Consider the following 18,495-nt stretch of genomic DNA (forward strand, 5'->3'; position numbering starts at 1 on the left):
ACTTAGAAATTGATCCTATTGTCACTGATAAAAGAAACTAAACAATCAAACAAAAATAACTTGTGTCATTTGTTTTCCTGAGTTATAAACAAAGCTGCTAGCCTGAAAGGCCATTAGTATCCAACTTAGCTGGGTTCTAGAATTTGGCCCTATCCAAGGAACTGAGTACCTACGCCAGTGCACCCATGTTGATGAATACAGTTATTCTTGAAAATTAAGCAGGCTTGCTTGCACTGGGTACAAAAAAAAGGATTGAAATGAAACATTATGTAAGAATCCATTAGATGTTTAATTCTATGCTGCGTGAGGAAGGCGACGTCTAGCATAGCCTCGGGCGCCAGGAAGTCTTTGACAGCATCATACTTGAGGCTCTCCTCGTACGCGAAGTTGATGCTGGTGTCGTCCAGCATCACCTGCGAGGCCACGAGTGCTGCGATGCAGTTCTTCACGCGCGCCATGGCCTCGCGGTCTGCCAGGCTTACGGGCTGTGGACATCAAGTACACATAAAAAAGCATGCTACATTAAGAGACAGGACCAAATTGTTATTATTCACTAGTTGAAGATTTTACTCGAGTATGAAGGAAAAGGTTCAAATTATGGATGTTGTGCATAAAGTCTAGGATGGATATTGCAGTGATAGTAATAGCTTGACCAACCTGTGTCTCATAATTCTGTATTTCTTCCTTATTCTCCTCTGCCATAATGTCCTGCCGCTGGGGGCTCAGCCATATGTAGCCATTGTTGCCAATTATCATTGATATGCCACACGGCAAATTGTGGAAATGGTTTTTCCTCCGCTTTATTAAAGATGGGAACACTTTTACCAGCATTCCTTGGGGCAACTGCAATGTTAACATTTACAATTATAACATTGAAATTGGTTTATATCAAAAATATACAGCTAATGGTAACACAGTTTTCTTTTAAAATTAATGATCTGCTAAATAATATGCTGGAACTGCAACAATTGTAGCAGTAGTAAAGTGTTAGTGGCAATGATTAAGAACCTAATTTTTTACTATACTAGAATCATGCACCCGCTGCATGCAAATATGTAGCGTGCTCTCTGTTATGCCTACCAACAGTGAGTAGATGTTATTTGTGTGGACAGGGTGTTTGGTTTTAGTGTAGCCATTTAGTTAAAACAATCATACCTTTCCATATTTCAAGCTCCTAGTGTGCAATGACAAGGATCCATCATGGAAGACATTCTGCACTTCAGCGCTGATCAGGTCCCCTTCTTGTAGATGCTTCCTCATCATTTGCTCGTCTTCTGCAGACCTGCGGCGCTACAACACAACCTTTGTACAGAACATAGTGTGGGAGACAAAAGTTAAATATTGCTACTAATTGTGACAGTACTTTGCCCATTCTGATAATTCAAGTTTTTTTTAATATCTTTATGTGACATACAGGTAATAGTTTATAACATAAATATTTTAATTTATCACTATCAGGTTTTACCTCACACTCACCTCACTCGCCTTTAAACTGAATATGAATTTAAACCTACTGTGATTATTACTACTCTATTCTTATTCTAGGAATGATAGGAAAGAAATGAAAATAACTTACTTTACAATCTCATGTCCTGTCCAATATAAAAGGGAAATCACTTATTTAAAAATAAATATCAATATTGTTTTTTGAAAGTGAGATTTTATCTAATCCGGGATACTAACTAATCCATATCTTATTAGAATTAGAAATAATCACATTTTGTTTAGATAGCAATCACTCGTGACTGGAAGTATAAGCTTATTGAATGCTGCAACAATTATAAAACTTACCAGTTCCCCACCAGGTAGATTTACGGCCGAAAGCTGCAATATCGAGTCCAAACGTGCATTGGTCTCCACCTTCCATCGCTTCTGCTGGACCTCGACGACCCTCCCGACCACTACGTCGCCTATCTCGCCCACGTAGCGGCTACGAATAGGCTGGATACATATCAATTTGTTGACTTTTTGCATGACTCCAGCCACTGATGCGACGAGATTGTCGCCAACCGATGATGTTCCATGACCACTGAAAAGAACCAGATATATTTATAAAACACTATTGCATTTTTGTAGTCCGCTCGACTATGACACTGATTTTATTTATCAATGATCTTACCGCATAAAATCTTGCATGCCAGTTATAACCTCACCGGGCGTATAAAACCTGGGTAAATCTGTGCTAGATGCTACACTATGATTAACCCTTTCAGATGCTAATCTGATAGAAACTCGACCAGACATTTTAATTGCTATTATCAAATACTTTATTACAAAATAGTCGAATTAAATCACACACGTAAGTAAACAATAAGAAGAAGATCCATCCGATCCATCCGAAACATGTCCGATATTATGACATGACAGTTACCACAGCATAGACTATGCTACTATTTTTAAATAAAATTTAACACTTGGTATAAAGGTGAAAAGTTTTTTTTTTCAAGGTTGGTAAACTGATTATACGTTGAATTTACTCTAGAACTACGAGGATTTCCATGGACTATAGAGTAATCTGTTTCATAAAAAAAATGGGCACGGCACAAGGGCCCAACCTTTTCTGTTCTCTTTCACGACGCAGCAACTAGTATCATTTCTCTCACCTCGCTCTTTTAAAAAGGCCGTTTGTCAAAAAAGGACAACCATACTGTTGACAAGGCGGACTTCAAATCAAGTGTTGCCTTTCTTGATGCGCCCACCCTGTGTATGTGTGCGTAAAAGCGTATATGTGTGCTCTTTTAGGGATGTGAAAAGTCGATTTTAATCATGTTATATATCGATAAACGCTACACAGCGGAACGAAATAGCGATTAATTGAAGCTTCAATATCTTCGTTAAACATAAACATTATTGAAATGCTAATGGATAATGAATATATTATAATATAATAATATAATTCAATTATTGCGGAACACCTATTTTAGGAGGTATTTATGTATTTTAATGAAATATGTGAACTTTCTCTTGGTTTCCTGCTGGGGCGTGACTATAAAATTGTGATCTGATAACCACAATAAAGAATAAAAGCGTTTTTGGTCATTTTAGGTATCGTTAAGCCTTTGAAGTAAAATTAAAATTGCAAGAAATGTCGATAGTTTATCGATATGACTTTATCGACATGGCTACAGCAACGTGGGCCTCATTGTTAATCGTACACTAAACAAAAGTGGCAACAGTGACAGCTCGCTGAGACACCGTCTATATATATTATGTCTATGGCACGGCACGATGACACTGACAGCAGGGCTGCCAGATCGTATAATAGGCTACGAAATTCGTATAATGAAATTATTTTCGTATACATGTCGTATAGTTGGTCAATCGGTATAATTGGATACGAAAAAAACACCGATGTTAAACTACTGTCAATGCTTCAAAAAAGAGTGTGCCAATACTGTTATACGATTTAATGGAACGGCAACTACTCAACGCGGGCTATAACCGCGAAAATCCAAGTGCGCAAATTGCGGGCATCTTTCTCTGTCACCCTTATTACGCTGTCGTTGGAGTAAAAGAGAAAGATCCCCGCAATTTGGGGGCTTACCGCAGTTATTAAAAAAACGATTTAAAATAATAGTTTTTTTTTTTGTACTCGTATAATGCAATCGAATTTCGTATAATTGCGGGCACAGGATCGCATAATCAAGATTTATGTACTGGCAGCCCTGACTGACAGGCTAGCAAAGCAACAAGCTGCACGGCTTGTGTCTAGGACCACTGAGCATATAATCACTACGTTTACTGTCTAGGACGTCTAGGATTCGGGTTGTTTTGAGTTAAGTAATTGAATTAACTGATTGATAACACAACCAATAACAATGTCTGCTGCAAACGCAGCGCCCATCACCGCTACGGACAGCCTTACCCAAGCGTTGAAGGCTAATATCATCCCTAACCAAGAATACTTATTACAGGTAAATTTTACTATTCATGGTATTTACACTGTTCTAGTTTGCAATGGAGTTTTAGTTGTAGATAAATGGTCTAAACTGGTCCGCCGCGATACAGGCAAAGCCTATTTTGGAGCCCCGAGATATTGTAATTTTATAAATAAAAGGTTTTTGTATGTGTGACAGGGTTCAGTATTGGACTCTGCCGTGGAGGTATTGCTTCATCGGCTGCGTGGGCTGTGTGACAATGTCGACGCCGGCCCTGAGACCTTTGACGACCAAGAAGTCTGCTTCAGTCTTCGAGACCCTAATCAACAGGTGCCATTTTCACTTTAGCCTTTCCAGTAAATTAACAGATTTGTTTATACAACGTCAACTTTCTGTTGAGTAGAGCATTCTTAAATTTATGAATGTTTTTCTTACAAAACAGAATGATCTTTAATGGTCTCATGTGTTTTTCTACTGAGTTGAATTAATTTTGTCTAAATCAGTTCAGTGGCTTAGGTGTGAAAAGGTAACTGGCAGACTGCTTTCACATCTATACTATTAGTATAGATATGCTTACATTCAGACATCATACCAGTCAGTTGTTGATTAATTAACTTGCTCTAAAGAGCCTATCTATACATATTAATGACTCATTATTAGTTTTTGCATCAATGCTTAAAATTCATTTCATAAATTCCAGACAGCCCCGCTGATGTTACGAGTGCGCAAGGCCCTGGACGCGCGTGACATGCCATACCAACTCCGTTACATTGGACAACCAGATCTGGGCGACAAGAATCGTCCTACTGTGGTGCGGTCCAGCCTTGACATTGCCTGCAATGGCATGCTTTTGGAGTTTCTCAGTGAGCTTGGCTGCAGGATCGAGTTTGAATATAGTGTTAAAGGTGGGTTCTTCCCCTTTACACATTTAGCGCCACTTGGATCATTCCACTTACCCGGCATTAATTGGTGAAACCGTTAACCCAGCGTCATATTGTAGGTACTGGTAAGTATTGTAACCTCAGGTTTAACCAGTTAACCCCGGGTTAGTGGGTTGGTGCAAGTGGCCCTTGGCGTATTGAACAATTAACAGATTTAAGCATTTTACGAACTTGATTTTGTTAGCTTTGCCTAGTGCCTAATATTTTCCTATTGATCTGTATGGTCTATATGATCTGTTTGATGTGTTTACATTTAAATATTTTGTTGCCTCAGGGTACATGTTTCGGAAAGGAAGGATGAAGATAACAGTTGCAAAAGTATTCAAGATACCACAGAACTCTATGCCTCCCGAGCCCATTTCACAAAGCTATCTAGTTGAGTTGTCAGTAAGTATTTGTTTGTAGATTATTACATTTATTACATAATTGTTGTTGTGTTACTTGTAATATTATAATATTTTGTTCAAAATCCAATTCAAGTTAGTATGTAAAGATGTCATTCGGCGCTAAAATACCTAATTCGCAGTCCTAGCAAATCTGTACCGATTAAGTTCTATCCTAAAGCCATGCTTTATTGACGTCGTGTGCTTTTCGTACAGCGTCGCAAAATTTCTATAGAAAGTGACGTGTAACAACATACGGCGTCAATCGGGAGCGAGGCCTAACCTACGACGGCTACCCCCAGTTTGACACATCGTGTGCGTAACTTACATTCTATGCATCTCGCTCGTACTCGCGTATAAGTGCGAGGGAGATGTATAACTAGATATTAAGCGCAGACGTTAGCAAATATGGCAGTTGGACACTGCTAAGGCAGACATGGTAAGGCTACTGTTGGACGATTGATTGATATTTTCATTTTTTCTCATGCTTTTACAGTTGCTCATTGTGTATCTATGAAGCGGTCTGAAAGTTATTCGTTTTTGCGGTGACGCGTTGTACTTTCAAAGTTTTTTTTTTTAACCATAAGCAATGAAAACTTGGTTTTAAATTGATTTGTTGTAAAATTCCGTTCTGGTATTTAACTCCTGTTCCAATGAATAAGGATCATTTTATTTAAAATGTACCGTCGAAAGTACATACATGTATTTACTATTTTACTTTCCTCGTATTCGAAATGAAAAATAGAGTGTTTAATTCACTCCATTCAAAAATGGGTAAAATAACATCTCTTCAGAAACTTTCATCCTTTGTTTAACAATATCTACCATTGTCTTTGGCAGGTGCTGGCGCCTCAAGGCCAGGACGCGATCGCGGAGGACATGCGCGCATTCGCCGACCAGCTGCGGCCGCTGGTGCAACTCGACAAGATCGACTACAAGCGGCTCGGCCACATGACATAGCCCATGTTCCTGGCTTAGGCCGCGCCGACCGCCGCCGCCGCCGCGCCGGTCGACGCCGTCTCAGCCACACTCCGCTGGGAGGTTGCTCTTGATGTAATTGCGTCCGTTTTACTTCGTTCGTATCGTTTCATGCCTACAAGTAGTCTTACACTAATCATACTATGATTGTGATTTCATTCGTTTTCTACTGCCACGGAACAGTTAGCGCTTGGGAATGTTGTACAGTAAATATTTAGTAAACAATCTTCTGGCACTCCGTAAATACATATAAAGCAATGAGAAAAAAAAACTTTGTACTTACCTCTTTTTAGTACTAAGGTCGTCCATATGTTGTGTTCGATTTTAAAACAACAATTCTTTTTTTCTAATACCATTGATTCAAAATTTTTGACAGCTTTTTTATCTTGTATGGTGGGCCGCTAGCCGCTAGAGGATAAGATATCTTACATTGCTAAGAAAATGGGTACACTGAGAGAAAAGTACAACAAAAACACACTTAGAATTACAAAAATAAACTTAATCCGGGGACAAGGAGAGTCAACTAATAGGAACAAATTGACTTTTGTAATTTCTGTTAGTTCTTGCAATTTCTATTATCTGTTTGTTGAAATTATATTTGGGATTACTGAGCTGTTTGTAGAAATAAATAAACTTTACAGAAATAGTGAAACGTCCATAATTATTACTAAAACTTCATTTTTTCCCCCAATACAGAACTGTTTTTTAATTCCTGGTGATGATTTTTCTCTCAGTGTATGTACACATGATTAAAAGCTATCTAGTAGACTGGAACATAATTTACATGATACTTTTATTATAGTTGTCAAAGTAGCAAAAGATTTATACATCGAACAGTTATTCATAGAAAGTATGCAATTTATTCATTACTCGTAAGAAGACATTACAATACATACCTACATCTAAAGTAAGAGATAATTAAAATTGAACTATTGTATAGTATTGAATAATATTTATTTGATTGAGTTTACACGTGGTTTAATTTAAATCAAATGTCATAGGTGATGTAAGTATTAATATCTGTGAAATAAGCCTACTAATAAGTCACTAATCGTCTGTTATTACTTAGGTACTTATTAGTTATACCTTTAACAACTATCTTAGGTATATGCCTGCACTTTTTTTTATACTAAAAGTTTAAATGTACTAAATCAAGGTACCCCTATACATAACACACCCTACTCTTTACATAATATGTAAAATTCAGAAATTATAGATATTGGCCATTCATAGTCATTATTAATGACTCATTAAGTTCGTCTCTCCTATGGGTATCTCCAAAGTTGTAATTCTCGGATATCAAGTGCCACAGTTTTGCACATAGACATAGAAATTTAGCCGAAGCTCGCAAAAATATTGCTCGCTCTCATTACTTGCAGCCCTTGCAGGTGTACAGTCGCTAATAATTAACATACAATGACGCAGTAATACATAATGATGGAATAAAGGATTTATTAAGCGAATTCCGGGTTTTTAATGGCGCCCATGACCTTAATGTGATCTTCGTCGTAGTCAGCGTCCTCGTACTTCCACCCGTGCACGTACGCAAAGTTACCGAAGTACATGCACTCGCGGTAATTGGTTTGCTCGAAATCTATAAGAACACAGGCCATGATTTCATATTAATTTTCGACAGTTCGAGCGAATGATGCAGTTTTATGTTCTGCAACTACACAGTATCTACCTGCTTTTTTATTTATGAAAATCATGATTTTCCGTTCGCCAGTTGCCGGTGTCATACCTAAGTAATTCGGTATCGGTTCGGGTTCGGTCGGGGTTCGGTGGCAAGAGCCATTTAAATAAGTCGAATCGGGTTGTTTATTTTATCGTATAACAGTTGGCGATATAGGCAAAACAAAGGCAACATAGGGTTAAAACCTAAGGTTCTATACACATGTGATAACACCACCATATACAACGGTCGTACATTGACTTACTGCGTTGTGCACGCGATTTATGCACCAATTTACTGGACTAATACTGGCCCACCTCGTACCGCCCGTCAGGCCCTGAAGTCTTTTCGAAGTAGTATACAGGGTGGCCGAAAATAAGTCCATTCCCGTTGCCATGGAGGTTTTGGGATTATACCGAACTTTTACTACGCGGCCAAACCCGAAGACGCGAAAAAAATATTTGGTTTTTCATACATTACTGCCGGTCCATTTTCTATGAGAAGGTAAATTATTTTTTCGCGGGTGGTTCCATAGTAAAAGTTGCTCAGTCTAATCCCAAAACCTCCCTGGCAACTGGAATATACTTGTTTTTTGGTCTCCGTGTATAAGTACATAATTGCGATCGTAATGTATCGTTCTCGTATGGAATGGACACTGGATGCCAATACCACCAACCATCGAGCAATCTGAGTTGTGCCAATTTTGTGAATTTAGGGGCAGACGCTAAAAAATAATTATCCCCGTAATTGAAGTAGATTATCTAGTTCCTTTTTGGCCCGTGGATCAACAAATATTTCCCACTGTTGGGACCACTGCACTAAAAATGTAAGTAACAAAAATAAGCATGTCAGTTTGTTAATTTTCAATAAGTAAATCTATGTTTCAACCCACTACACCTGCCTCTGTTTACGACATATGTACCTACCTACTTTTTCGGAGGGTAAGTATATGTAGTACCTAAATGGCAATATTTAGTGCAGAAGCACTGTTATATTAGGGCTGATTTAGATGGCGCGCGAACTCGCATGCGATTTTAGTTACATTGCGGGCTGTTTAGTTACGTCCAATTCAAACGACCGATCAAAACCCGCAAACTTCGCAAGTTCTCGCATTGTCTGAATGAGCCCTAATATCCCATGGTCCCCACTAGTGAGGGTGAGAGGAAGTAATAGTGTGTTCACGGGCCCAGGAGGGTTCAGGGGCCGATTTTTTAATTTCGACCGCTCGATTTCGTGTATTTTATTCAAAAATATCTCCAGTAACCGGCATTTAAATTCTACTAATAGAATTGAAAACGAGTGGTCAATACTACTCGATTCCCAATTTCTATCGCTCGTAAAAATCGGCCCCCAGATTCAGACGCTACCAACCAGTAGCGTGGATACAGTTGTACAGATCCATTACGCAGTGGTTGTCAAATATGTACGTTAAATTAGTTGTAAAGTCGAATGCGCAGATTTTCCGATAGTACGTAGGACAGATGCCGCACCTGAAAAAAAAACGTGGCGTAGATCAAGTAGAACGTTAGCTTTAGAGCATTTTCATTTCACATTGTCGTATCGGATGACTTTTAGAGAGTGCCATATGACAGCAAGTTCCTTTTATTGAGTTAAAATTTTCTTTTAAGCAAAGTTTTAAGTCTACCTGCCTTATTGTTACTAAATAAGTCAAAATGGGGTATCATTTGAAAGGATTGGGTTAATTTTTTTTACAGTAAGTAATAAAAACCGGCCAAGTACGAGTCGGCCTTGCGTTCCAATGGTTCCGTACATAACACAATTTTAAACAATGTACCTATTTTTTGATGGAAACGCGAGTGAAATATCTTTAAAAAACCCGTAAGGGTCGGATCAAAAACTAAATAATTAAGTCCGACTCACGCTTGACTGCACATTTCTAATAGGTTTCCCTGTGATCTATTGGTAAAGATCTATTTTGTGTATTTTTTCAAAATCTAGACTTAACTAGACCCAGTAGTTTCGGAGAGAAAGGGGGTAAATGGTCATTTTTTGCCTATTTTCTTAAATGACTTCTAAACTATTTACCTTAAAATTATAAAAATATATATATTTGAGATTCTCACAATGAGCTTTTTCATTTGATTCATAACACGATATAGTTAGCAAAACTTTGTTTTTTAACTGTCTCATTTACCCCCCAAAAGTGCAAAAGTGCAAAAGGGTTGGGTTAGGTTAGGTTAGAGTAGTAGGTTAACACAAGGGAGGCCAATTACTTCATTCTTGAATTTGGTTCTTATGTTGGATATTGTATAGTTGTTCAATATAACATCCAGAAATCCATGGCCATTGTCTGTTTGGTTTTATGTCCGAAAACAAAAAATCTCATTACTTTAAGCCAACCCGCTATGTTTAAAATTTATTTATTTTTACGTTACATCCGTCTTTGGGTCACATACTTACATATGTGTACCAAATTTCAACTTAGTTGGTTCAGTAGTTTCGGAGAAGTAGAAGTAGGCTGTGACAGACGGACAGCCATAATACACACGAGTTATCCTACAAGAGTTCCTTTTTTCCTTTTGAGGTACGGAACCCTAAAAGCGCATTTATATGAGATTACTCTAAAGACACCTGCTTTCAAATAAAATATCGGTTCACATGATAAAGAACTGTCCCTGAAAAACCAACCGAATTCATACTAGGTCACTCAAATTAGTTGGCCGATTGGTAATGTTATAATTATACTTAGTATATGTACTTCTGGTCAAAAAGCTTTCGTTTTTATGATTGCATGAGATGATTCAAAATTTGCACGGATGCGAGTTAAACAAACTCTTACTTGACCGTTTTTTTTATTTTTCGGAGCTAGTATTCATTTTGAAAGACCTATCCAACGACACCCCATAACATAGGCTTGAAGCGAAAATAAAAGACCCCTACTTTACTTGTAGTGAAGATATGTCATAAAAAAAATAGTTGTCGGGCTTCTATAGTTCGTTCGGTAAACAATATTTTTTAACTTTTATTAAATATAGCCATGAACATATTTTTTAGGCAACCCTAAATATTGCCCTTATTGGTAAATATTCAGGAACATTTTATTACGTAAAATATAATTTTCATTCGGTTAACAGATCATTGAACGTCTACCTTACTTTACTTGTGATCTTCGACCATATACAGTTCTCCAAAACATGTAGCATTAACTGACCTGTGTCCGTCCGGTGCCGGATTTTTTCTGTACTTCATTTCACCTAGGACATTATAATAACCTGAAATAGGTTAAGTAATTTTATTTTCTGAAATCAGACTTATTTAATCATAAATGCCTACTAGGTAACAATAAGACAAAATGAAAAAATCAACAATGTCTTAATATTTTGGCTTAATTAAACTTGTAATAAGTAACAGTAATAAGTAAATGTAAACTTGTAATAAGTAAACTTGTAGTAAGCAAAACAATGATTTTACCAAGTAAACACATAAAAACTGTACAATTTAATAACCATGCGGGTAACATGGCTGCTATATAGGAATAAAAGAGTATTGGTATATCGCTTAATTAAAATTATTTTACTGCTAGTGCAATTTTTAATTCATTCGTTAGACTTAATTTGAAAATCAGTGTTGTGTATCTTTTTTAATTGCGTCTTATATGGTCTTTTGCCTGATCACAAGGTTGAACTAAACGTTAGATTGGTATTGAAACATGTTTCTGTCGGTCGATTCGCACAAAATAATTTTATTAGGAGTGCAGGTTAATCAGCAAAATTAAGAATAGGTAGTTATTTGTTTAACAAGGGGGCAAAGTTTTTGTTTAACCGCTCGTGCTAATATTGATACCCGAGCAAGCGAAAAATGGAATCTTGAGCGTTGCGAGGGTTTCAAAGCACGAGGGTTCAACAAAATTTGCCCCCGAGCGAAACACAAAATTTTTCACTACACCAACTCGAAGCAAATATTAAACGTAAAATATCAATCAAAATCAAATCAAACTCAAATGAATTTTATCAAATATTTATCATCTAAAATCATCATTTAAAAGTCAATTCTACGAGCAAACATAAGAAAACCACTCAAAATTTGCATTTGATTACTTTGCCTTACATGTGAATTACCGATAGCAAAGTGCAACTTTGCTGAAAAGTAAATATTAGATAGGTAACTGACATTAAATTAGTATTGTAAGGGGTTATTCAAATTTAGGTACCTATGCTATACGGATTATGCGTATAGAAAGATTGGGACATAAAAAAACATACCCAATATGCAAGTAATCCGTAGGAAGTATAACTCTTGGGTAAGACAAGCTTAAGCGCATAAAAATTAAGATATCCAAATTCATTTAGATCAATACTTATGCCAATATTTAGTTGTTATGCGAAGTGAAATTAGGCAGGACAAAATTATGTGTTTCAATATAGACTATAGACCCTTTCGAGATACACAGAACTTTTCGTACGTAGGTACTAAAAAAAGCAACACTACACGCGGGTGGCTCCAATGTCATGAGGTCTACGTACCTACATAAAATTAAATTACATTAGTATAAGCAGGTATAAGCATGAAATATTAGTAATTTTTAAACAAAAACATTATTTTTGAACAAATGCGAGAACCTCATAAAATGGTCTTACTAGACGAAAACATGTGCAACGGGGCTCGTAGACCCTTTCGAGATACAGAGAACTTTTCGTACGTAGGTACTAAAAAAAGCAACACTACACGCGGGTGGCTCCAATGTCATGAGGTCTACGTCTACGTACATAAAATTTAATTACATTAGTATAAGCATGAAATATTAGTAATTTTTAAACAAAAACATTATTATTGAACAAATGCGAGAACCTCAAAAAATGGTCTCACTAGACGAAAACATGTGCATCGGGGCTCGTAGACCCTTTCGAGATACAGAGAACTTTTCGTACGTAGGTACTAAAAAAACCGGGCAAGTGCGAGTCGGACTCGCGCACGAAGGGTTCCGTACCATAATGAAAAAAAACAAAAACAAATAAAGCAAAAAAAACGGTCACCCATCCAAGTACTGACCCCTCCCGACGTTGCTTAACTTTGGTCAAAAATCACGTTTGTTGTATGGGAGCCCCATTTAAATCTTAATTTTATTCTGTTTTTAGTATTTGTTGTTATAGCGGCAACAGAAATACATCATCTGTAAAAATTTCAACTGTCTAGCTATCACGGTTCGTGAGATACAGCCTGGTGACAGACGGACGGACGGACGGACGGACGGACGGACGGACGGACGGACGGACGGACGGACGGACGGACAGCGAAGTCTTAGTAATAGGGTCCCGTTTTACCCTTTGGGTACGGAACCCTAAAAAGCAACACTACACGCGGGTGGCTCCAATGTCATGAGGTCTACGTACATAAAAGGGAAATAATAAATAAAGTTTGCGAGAGGACTTCACTAGGAACCTAAATTATATTGATCATACTCGTAAGTCATGTAAATAATTGTGTCATGTACTTAATTGTCGGCTTCTTGGCGATCCTATCGCGGATCAGCGACCCGTGATAATTATAATGAGTTTATTTATAATTACCTATATGCCATTACATGTGCCCCGTAACCCCAAGGTATGATAATGCTGACCAGACGTCCGAAGTCCTTTAATAGCCGCATTAGCCGATATTACACTGTCCGATTTGTTTTGATTCATTAATACCGTACATTCGTTTACCTAAATGAGATAGTGTATATACATATTATGAACATATATATTATTCTTGTACTTCGCAAGGAAACTGTTTGACGGCGTGTGAAAGTTTCATAAGTTTTAGTAATTAATAACTGTCTATGACATATGAATAATTAAGTTCAACGTGTTTTACTCACGTAGGTATCTACTATCCATACCAAGTATGTACAATTTTCCTCCCCAGTGGTGTGGTGAAAAATCCTGTGTTAATTCGGCAACAAAGTTTGTTTTACCCTCATGTCTTGAAACCCTCGAAACGCTAAAATTATAAATGTCCACTGTTTTATAATATTTAAGAGTAGAATTTTTTCACAGTATTTATGTATTTTATGATTTAACTTTTAAGTTTGCTACCCTTCTTATGTAATTTTAGCTTATAATAGGCTATCCCTATACACAGTTTAGTGATCGGTGATTTAATTTCATGGCAGCGTTGTTGAGTTAAAGGAATCTGTAAAGTAAAATTCAGCTGAAATTAGTAATTAAGGTTAATAACATTCATATGAACCTTAATTAACTGTTTCCTAGAAAATTGTTACTTTCCTTTACTTTAACTCGATCACGCGCTGCCATGAAATAATGCCATTCTTACCGATCACTATATAGGTAAGTACATATAATAATATTTTAAAACTGAAAATGAAAATGAAAAAAATATGTGACGTTCCACGGAAAAAGGTACCTTATGCCGGCTGGCGCTTACGTCGCATAGCGCCGCCATAATATTGGAGCGGCGTTAATAATAGCGTAAGCGCCAACCGCCATAAGGTACCTTTACCCGTGGGACGTCACATACATTCAGTTTACAAAGTACCTAAGTACTTATAGAGTTGTAAGTGTTGGCGCCTCTTTTTAAGTAATAAATACCTGTGTTAAGAGGCACCGCTCTTCCTTATTTATACCAGTTAAATTTGGTAAACACATTTACTTTAAGGTACAGTTGTATGTGGGTATCCAGTAGAAAATGAGTAGGTACCTCCTGAGAGAGAGAACATATAAGTAGTTCATTTTTTTAGCATTAGAAATAAGGTATACAATCTTGATGTGTCTTTTAATTGAAAAACACATTTTAAAAATAAGTTACGGCAAATATGTAACAATTATGGATCTAATACGATCATTTATATTCTGCTTTCATAAGTAATACCTAGTTACTGACTTAAAAAGCGTTTTTCAATTCAAAGACATGTCAAGATAGCTTACCTTCTTTCAAGTTCTTTCTAATGCTAAAAAAAACGAACAATATGATAGTGTTATTGGCGCTTATTCCATCACGACTCGAGCATCTAGCCGACCATAATGAATAAAATGATACTTATGTTAAATGTGACCTGATTCAACAAGCGCCTGTTTTGTCAAAAAGGCGTATGACCGATGTTGTGATGAGCACCCATAAACTCTTTTTGTATTACGAGTAGTATTATAGCAGTATTGCCCCCATTGCTTGGAAGTGTTAATCAGAATCCGCATGTAATTATCAAAATTGATTAAGTATAGCCATAATAAAGCAACAGTTATCTTATAAATAGTGTTTAAACAGTAAATATAGAAGTCAAGTTAATTAATGCAGTAGGCAATTAGTCATGCGATGACTCATTTTGATAGATATGATGACCGAAAAGTTTCAGCAAATATTTAATAGTCGAAACTTGGAAATTATCAATTGACATTAATTAAAAAACGTAATTTGATAATGGCTGAGACATTTTATTTGTTTTGCAGGAAGTTAGAACATTAATTGACAGATACCTAATAAGAAAACGAAGTAGGTATCGGCTTATGACTTTATATTTTTTAATTAAGTATATACGTTCTACAACATTTAATTTTAAGTAAGCTAAGCATTAATTGTTATAAGACTGAAAGACATGAGCTTACAGTCAGTAATACTACAATAAGTAGGTACAAGCTTATTCGTCTTTGCAATTTATCTTATCCTTGAAGTTGTTTTTCTTATTAATTTATTTTTAAACAGGCTGCATTCCTAAGCTACAAAACATTAGGTACCAAACGGTTGTCATTTCTATCTGCTACCTGCATTAAGAAAAAGACATGTAACGCCATGAAATTAAATAAATAAGTATTAAAGGGACATCCTTACACAAATTGAGTAAGTCCCACGGTAAGCTCAAGTAAGTGTGTTGTGGGTACCAAGACAACGATACGAATATATTGATATACAATATACAAATACTTAAATACATAGGAAACATCCATGACTCAGGAACAAATAGGTAGGCATCTGTGCTCACCACACAAATAAATGCCCTTACCGGAATTTTAACCCAGGACCATCGGCTTCTCAGGCAGGGTCACTACCCACTAGGCCAGAAATGTATTTAGTTATTATGGTCGTCAAAATTGACTTGTGAAATCGGTAGGAAGTCACAAGTGTTGGAGTATTGTGGAAACGCGATGCGTGGGCAGGCGCGCGACGCAAACCTGCTTGGCCGAGCTTGTCTAATGATCTGGTTTCCAGCGGTGGGGCGCCGCCGTCCGACCAGACTTGACGGCGCTACCTACCCGCCACTCGCCGCTCGACAGTTCAATCCTTTCTAATAGGTAACTTTGAAGATGGACCCGATCTTATTATTTTGCAAAGGATCGACAGGTACTTAACTATATGTAGGTAATATTGCAAACAGTACGAGATTTGACATGGCATTACATTACGAAATACGAGCTTTTTATATTAAGTAAAGCCTGACCGATATAATCACTAGCGACACGTCCCGGCGACCTGTGCGCAGGTTGGCAAATAACTCTTCCTCGAGAATCACTATTGATAGATGAAAACCACATGAAAATCCGTTCTGAATTTTATGAGTTTATCGCAAACATACAAATTACAAACACAAATGCACAAAGCGACAGACGCGGCGGGGAACTGGCCTATAACCGCGAAAATCGAAGTTCGCAAATTGCAGGCATTTTCTCTGTCACTCTAATTACGCCTTCATTGGAGTAAAAGAGAAAGATACCCGTAATTTGTAAATTTCGGTTTTCGCGGTAGCCCCTCTGTATAAGGTGTAGGTAGTGATGGTCAAAAAGGCGTTTTTGTCATTTACCTATACATATACCTGTTATACTCCGACTACATACTATACAGGGTGGAAAGATAAGTCGGGCCCTGGAGGGAAACTACCTTAAATCCTTAAGCTGGCTCATTTTACTTCAAGGAGACATTCCTTTATTTTGAAAAAGAAACAAATGGGCATTCAAAGATTTTCTAAAACTCGCTTGCCTCGTTCGGGACTCAAACCGACTAAAAATTCCAAAAAATAAAAACTCGCAATTTTATTCTACTAGTCGATACAGTTAATGTTAATGATAACATTTCTCCAAGAAACATTAGGCCTTACAGTCGTCTGTTGTACAAAATATTCATAAAATCTAATAATTAGTACTTAAGATTTTTTTAGACAAGCCAAATTGAAGAAAAAAAGAAAAATATTTTGAATGCAGTTTTATTTCTTTTTAAAAATAAAGGAATGTCTCCTTTAAGTAAAATGAGCCAGCTTAAGGATTTAAGGTAGTTTCCCTCCAGGGCCCGACTTATCTTTCCACCCTGTATACTTAGTGACAGTCTAGTCAGGCAGTTACTTTAAAAAGCTCGTATCTCGTAAATATTTTAATTGCTCAAAATACTTCATAGGTTGTACATATAAGCACCGTTCAAATATTCGCCCGTATTTAATTTACACACTGTATTACGTCTAAAGGGTGACCCTAATCCTACAGCTAAATTTATATGCAGGTAAAAGCAATACAAAATACTCGTAGATAATTATGTATAAGACACCGTAAGTACAAACTTATAATCCAAACATCGAACTATTGAATAACTATTAGTTAAGGTCTGAGTCATTGAGGTATGAGTTACAATATATTATGTGGTAGGGCATTTGTAACTCGATCTGCGGCCTTCACCGCTCCGCTGCACTGGCCGCATGTCTGTGCATTCAGTAATCCCTTAAGAATGCCCCTTACTCATTAATGCCCTTAATTGCTAAGACAGCTCTTTGAGAAAACGTTACTAAGATTATTATTATGGCCAGCCAGGTGTTCACTTGTATGGAGTAGACATTCTGGAAACAATAGGTGTTCAAACAACAACACAATAAACGCTTACCATGCATCGTTGCAAGCAAGCGAATCAGAGAATTCAGCTCTGATAATTGTTACCTAAAGAATGTAAAGATTTATACATAAAAACTAGTCTGATGTATTCAAAAGGTACTTAAATACACAATACAGTACGTAGCGGCCCCCTTTTTTCAATATCTTTCGTTAAATTTAAATAATCACGATTATTTAGCTGTGGCGCTAGTGTGCGCGTTGAAGGGCTCTTAAGAAGCAAAGGTTTGGGTGTGTAAAACAAAGTACATACATACTCATAGCAACTGGTGGTGTAGCTGTAGTGTAAGCTGTGTAAGAATGTCCTACAATATTTATTTATTAATATGCTTTTAGGTCGTTAATTTAGGTACAGTCGAAGTCAAAAATATGTTAACACTTTGGCACCTTACTCCTTTGTAATAAGGCGGAAAAAATAAACATATGTATATTTGACGTCGACTGTACCTACTTTCTTGTGTCATCAAAATGGTATTCAATCCATAAGGTATGATAAAAAATGTGGCTATTATTATTTGACGCATGTGTTCCCATATGCCCATTATATACCTAAAATAAATTTTATATAATGTACCTATATTATATAAAAATGAAATGAAAACTTATTATTATATAAAGAGATAATAAGTTTCAAACTCGCTTAAAACTGCATGCTTATTGACATGACATTTTCTGACATCATTTTGGTAACACAAGTACCTACATAATATGTAAATAAATTTACCGACGACCAAAATAAAGCATCACAGTATATAGTACATATATAATATACATATATACACCTACCTACTTGCTGTGAAGTTCATATTAACGTAATACAAT

At 36.8% G+C, this 18,495-nt stretch overlaps 3 protein-coding genes across 3 annotated transcripts; 1 reads left to right on the forward strand and 2 right to left on the reverse strand.

Annotated features, from left to right (window-relative positions):
• Window positions 1-149: 149 nt before the first annotated feature.
• LOC134679153 (exosome complex component RRP4) lies at window positions 150-2,326 on the reverse strand. Its single transcript, XM_063538023.1, has 5 exons — window positions 2,120-2,326; window positions 1,792-2,029; window positions 1,156-1,290; window positions 658-843; window positions 150-485 (listed from the first exon to the last, which is right to left on the reverse strand). Exons 1-5 carry the CDS (start codon window positions 2,242-2,244, stop codon window positions 150-152), a joined length of 1,020 nt encoding a protein of 339 aa, XP_063394093.1. The 5' UTR covers window positions 2,245-2,326.
• A 1,400-nt stretch (window positions 2,327-3,726) lies between these two features.
• Window positions 3,727-7,146, forward strand: LOC134678476 (mediator of RNA polymerase II transcription subunit 18). Its single transcript, XM_063537046.1, has 5 exons — window positions 3,727-3,914; window positions 4,077-4,208; window positions 4,579-4,783; window positions 5,094-5,206; window positions 6,043-7,146. Exons 1-5 carry the CDS (start codon window positions 3,819-3,821, stop codon window positions 6,160-6,162), a joined length of 666 nt encoding a protein of 221 aa, XP_063393116.1. The 5' UTR covers window positions 3,727-3,818; the 3' UTR covers window positions 6,163-7,146.
• A 469-nt stretch (window positions 7,147-7,615) lies between these two features.
• On the reverse strand, window positions 7,616-11,359 carry LOC134678478 (uncharacterized). Its single transcript, XM_063537047.1, has 4 exons — window positions 11,285-11,359; window positions 11,025-11,085; window positions 9,224-9,342; window positions 7,616-7,774 (listed from the first exon to the last, which is right to left on the reverse strand). Exons 1-4 carry the CDS (start codon window positions 11,331-11,333, stop codon window positions 7,635-7,637), a joined length of 369 nt encoding a protein of 122 aa, XP_063393117.1. The 5' UTR covers window positions 11,334-11,359; the 3' UTR covers window positions 7,616-7,634.
• Window positions 11,360-18,495: the final 7,136 nt, after the last annotated feature.

This window comes from Cydia fagiglandana, chromosome Z, assembly GCF_963556715.1.
Source record: "Cydia fagiglandana chromosome Z, ilCydFagi1.1, whole genome shotgun sequence".
NCBI lineage: Eukaryota > Metazoa > Arthropoda > Insecta > Lepidoptera > Tortricidae > Cydia > Cydia fagiglandana.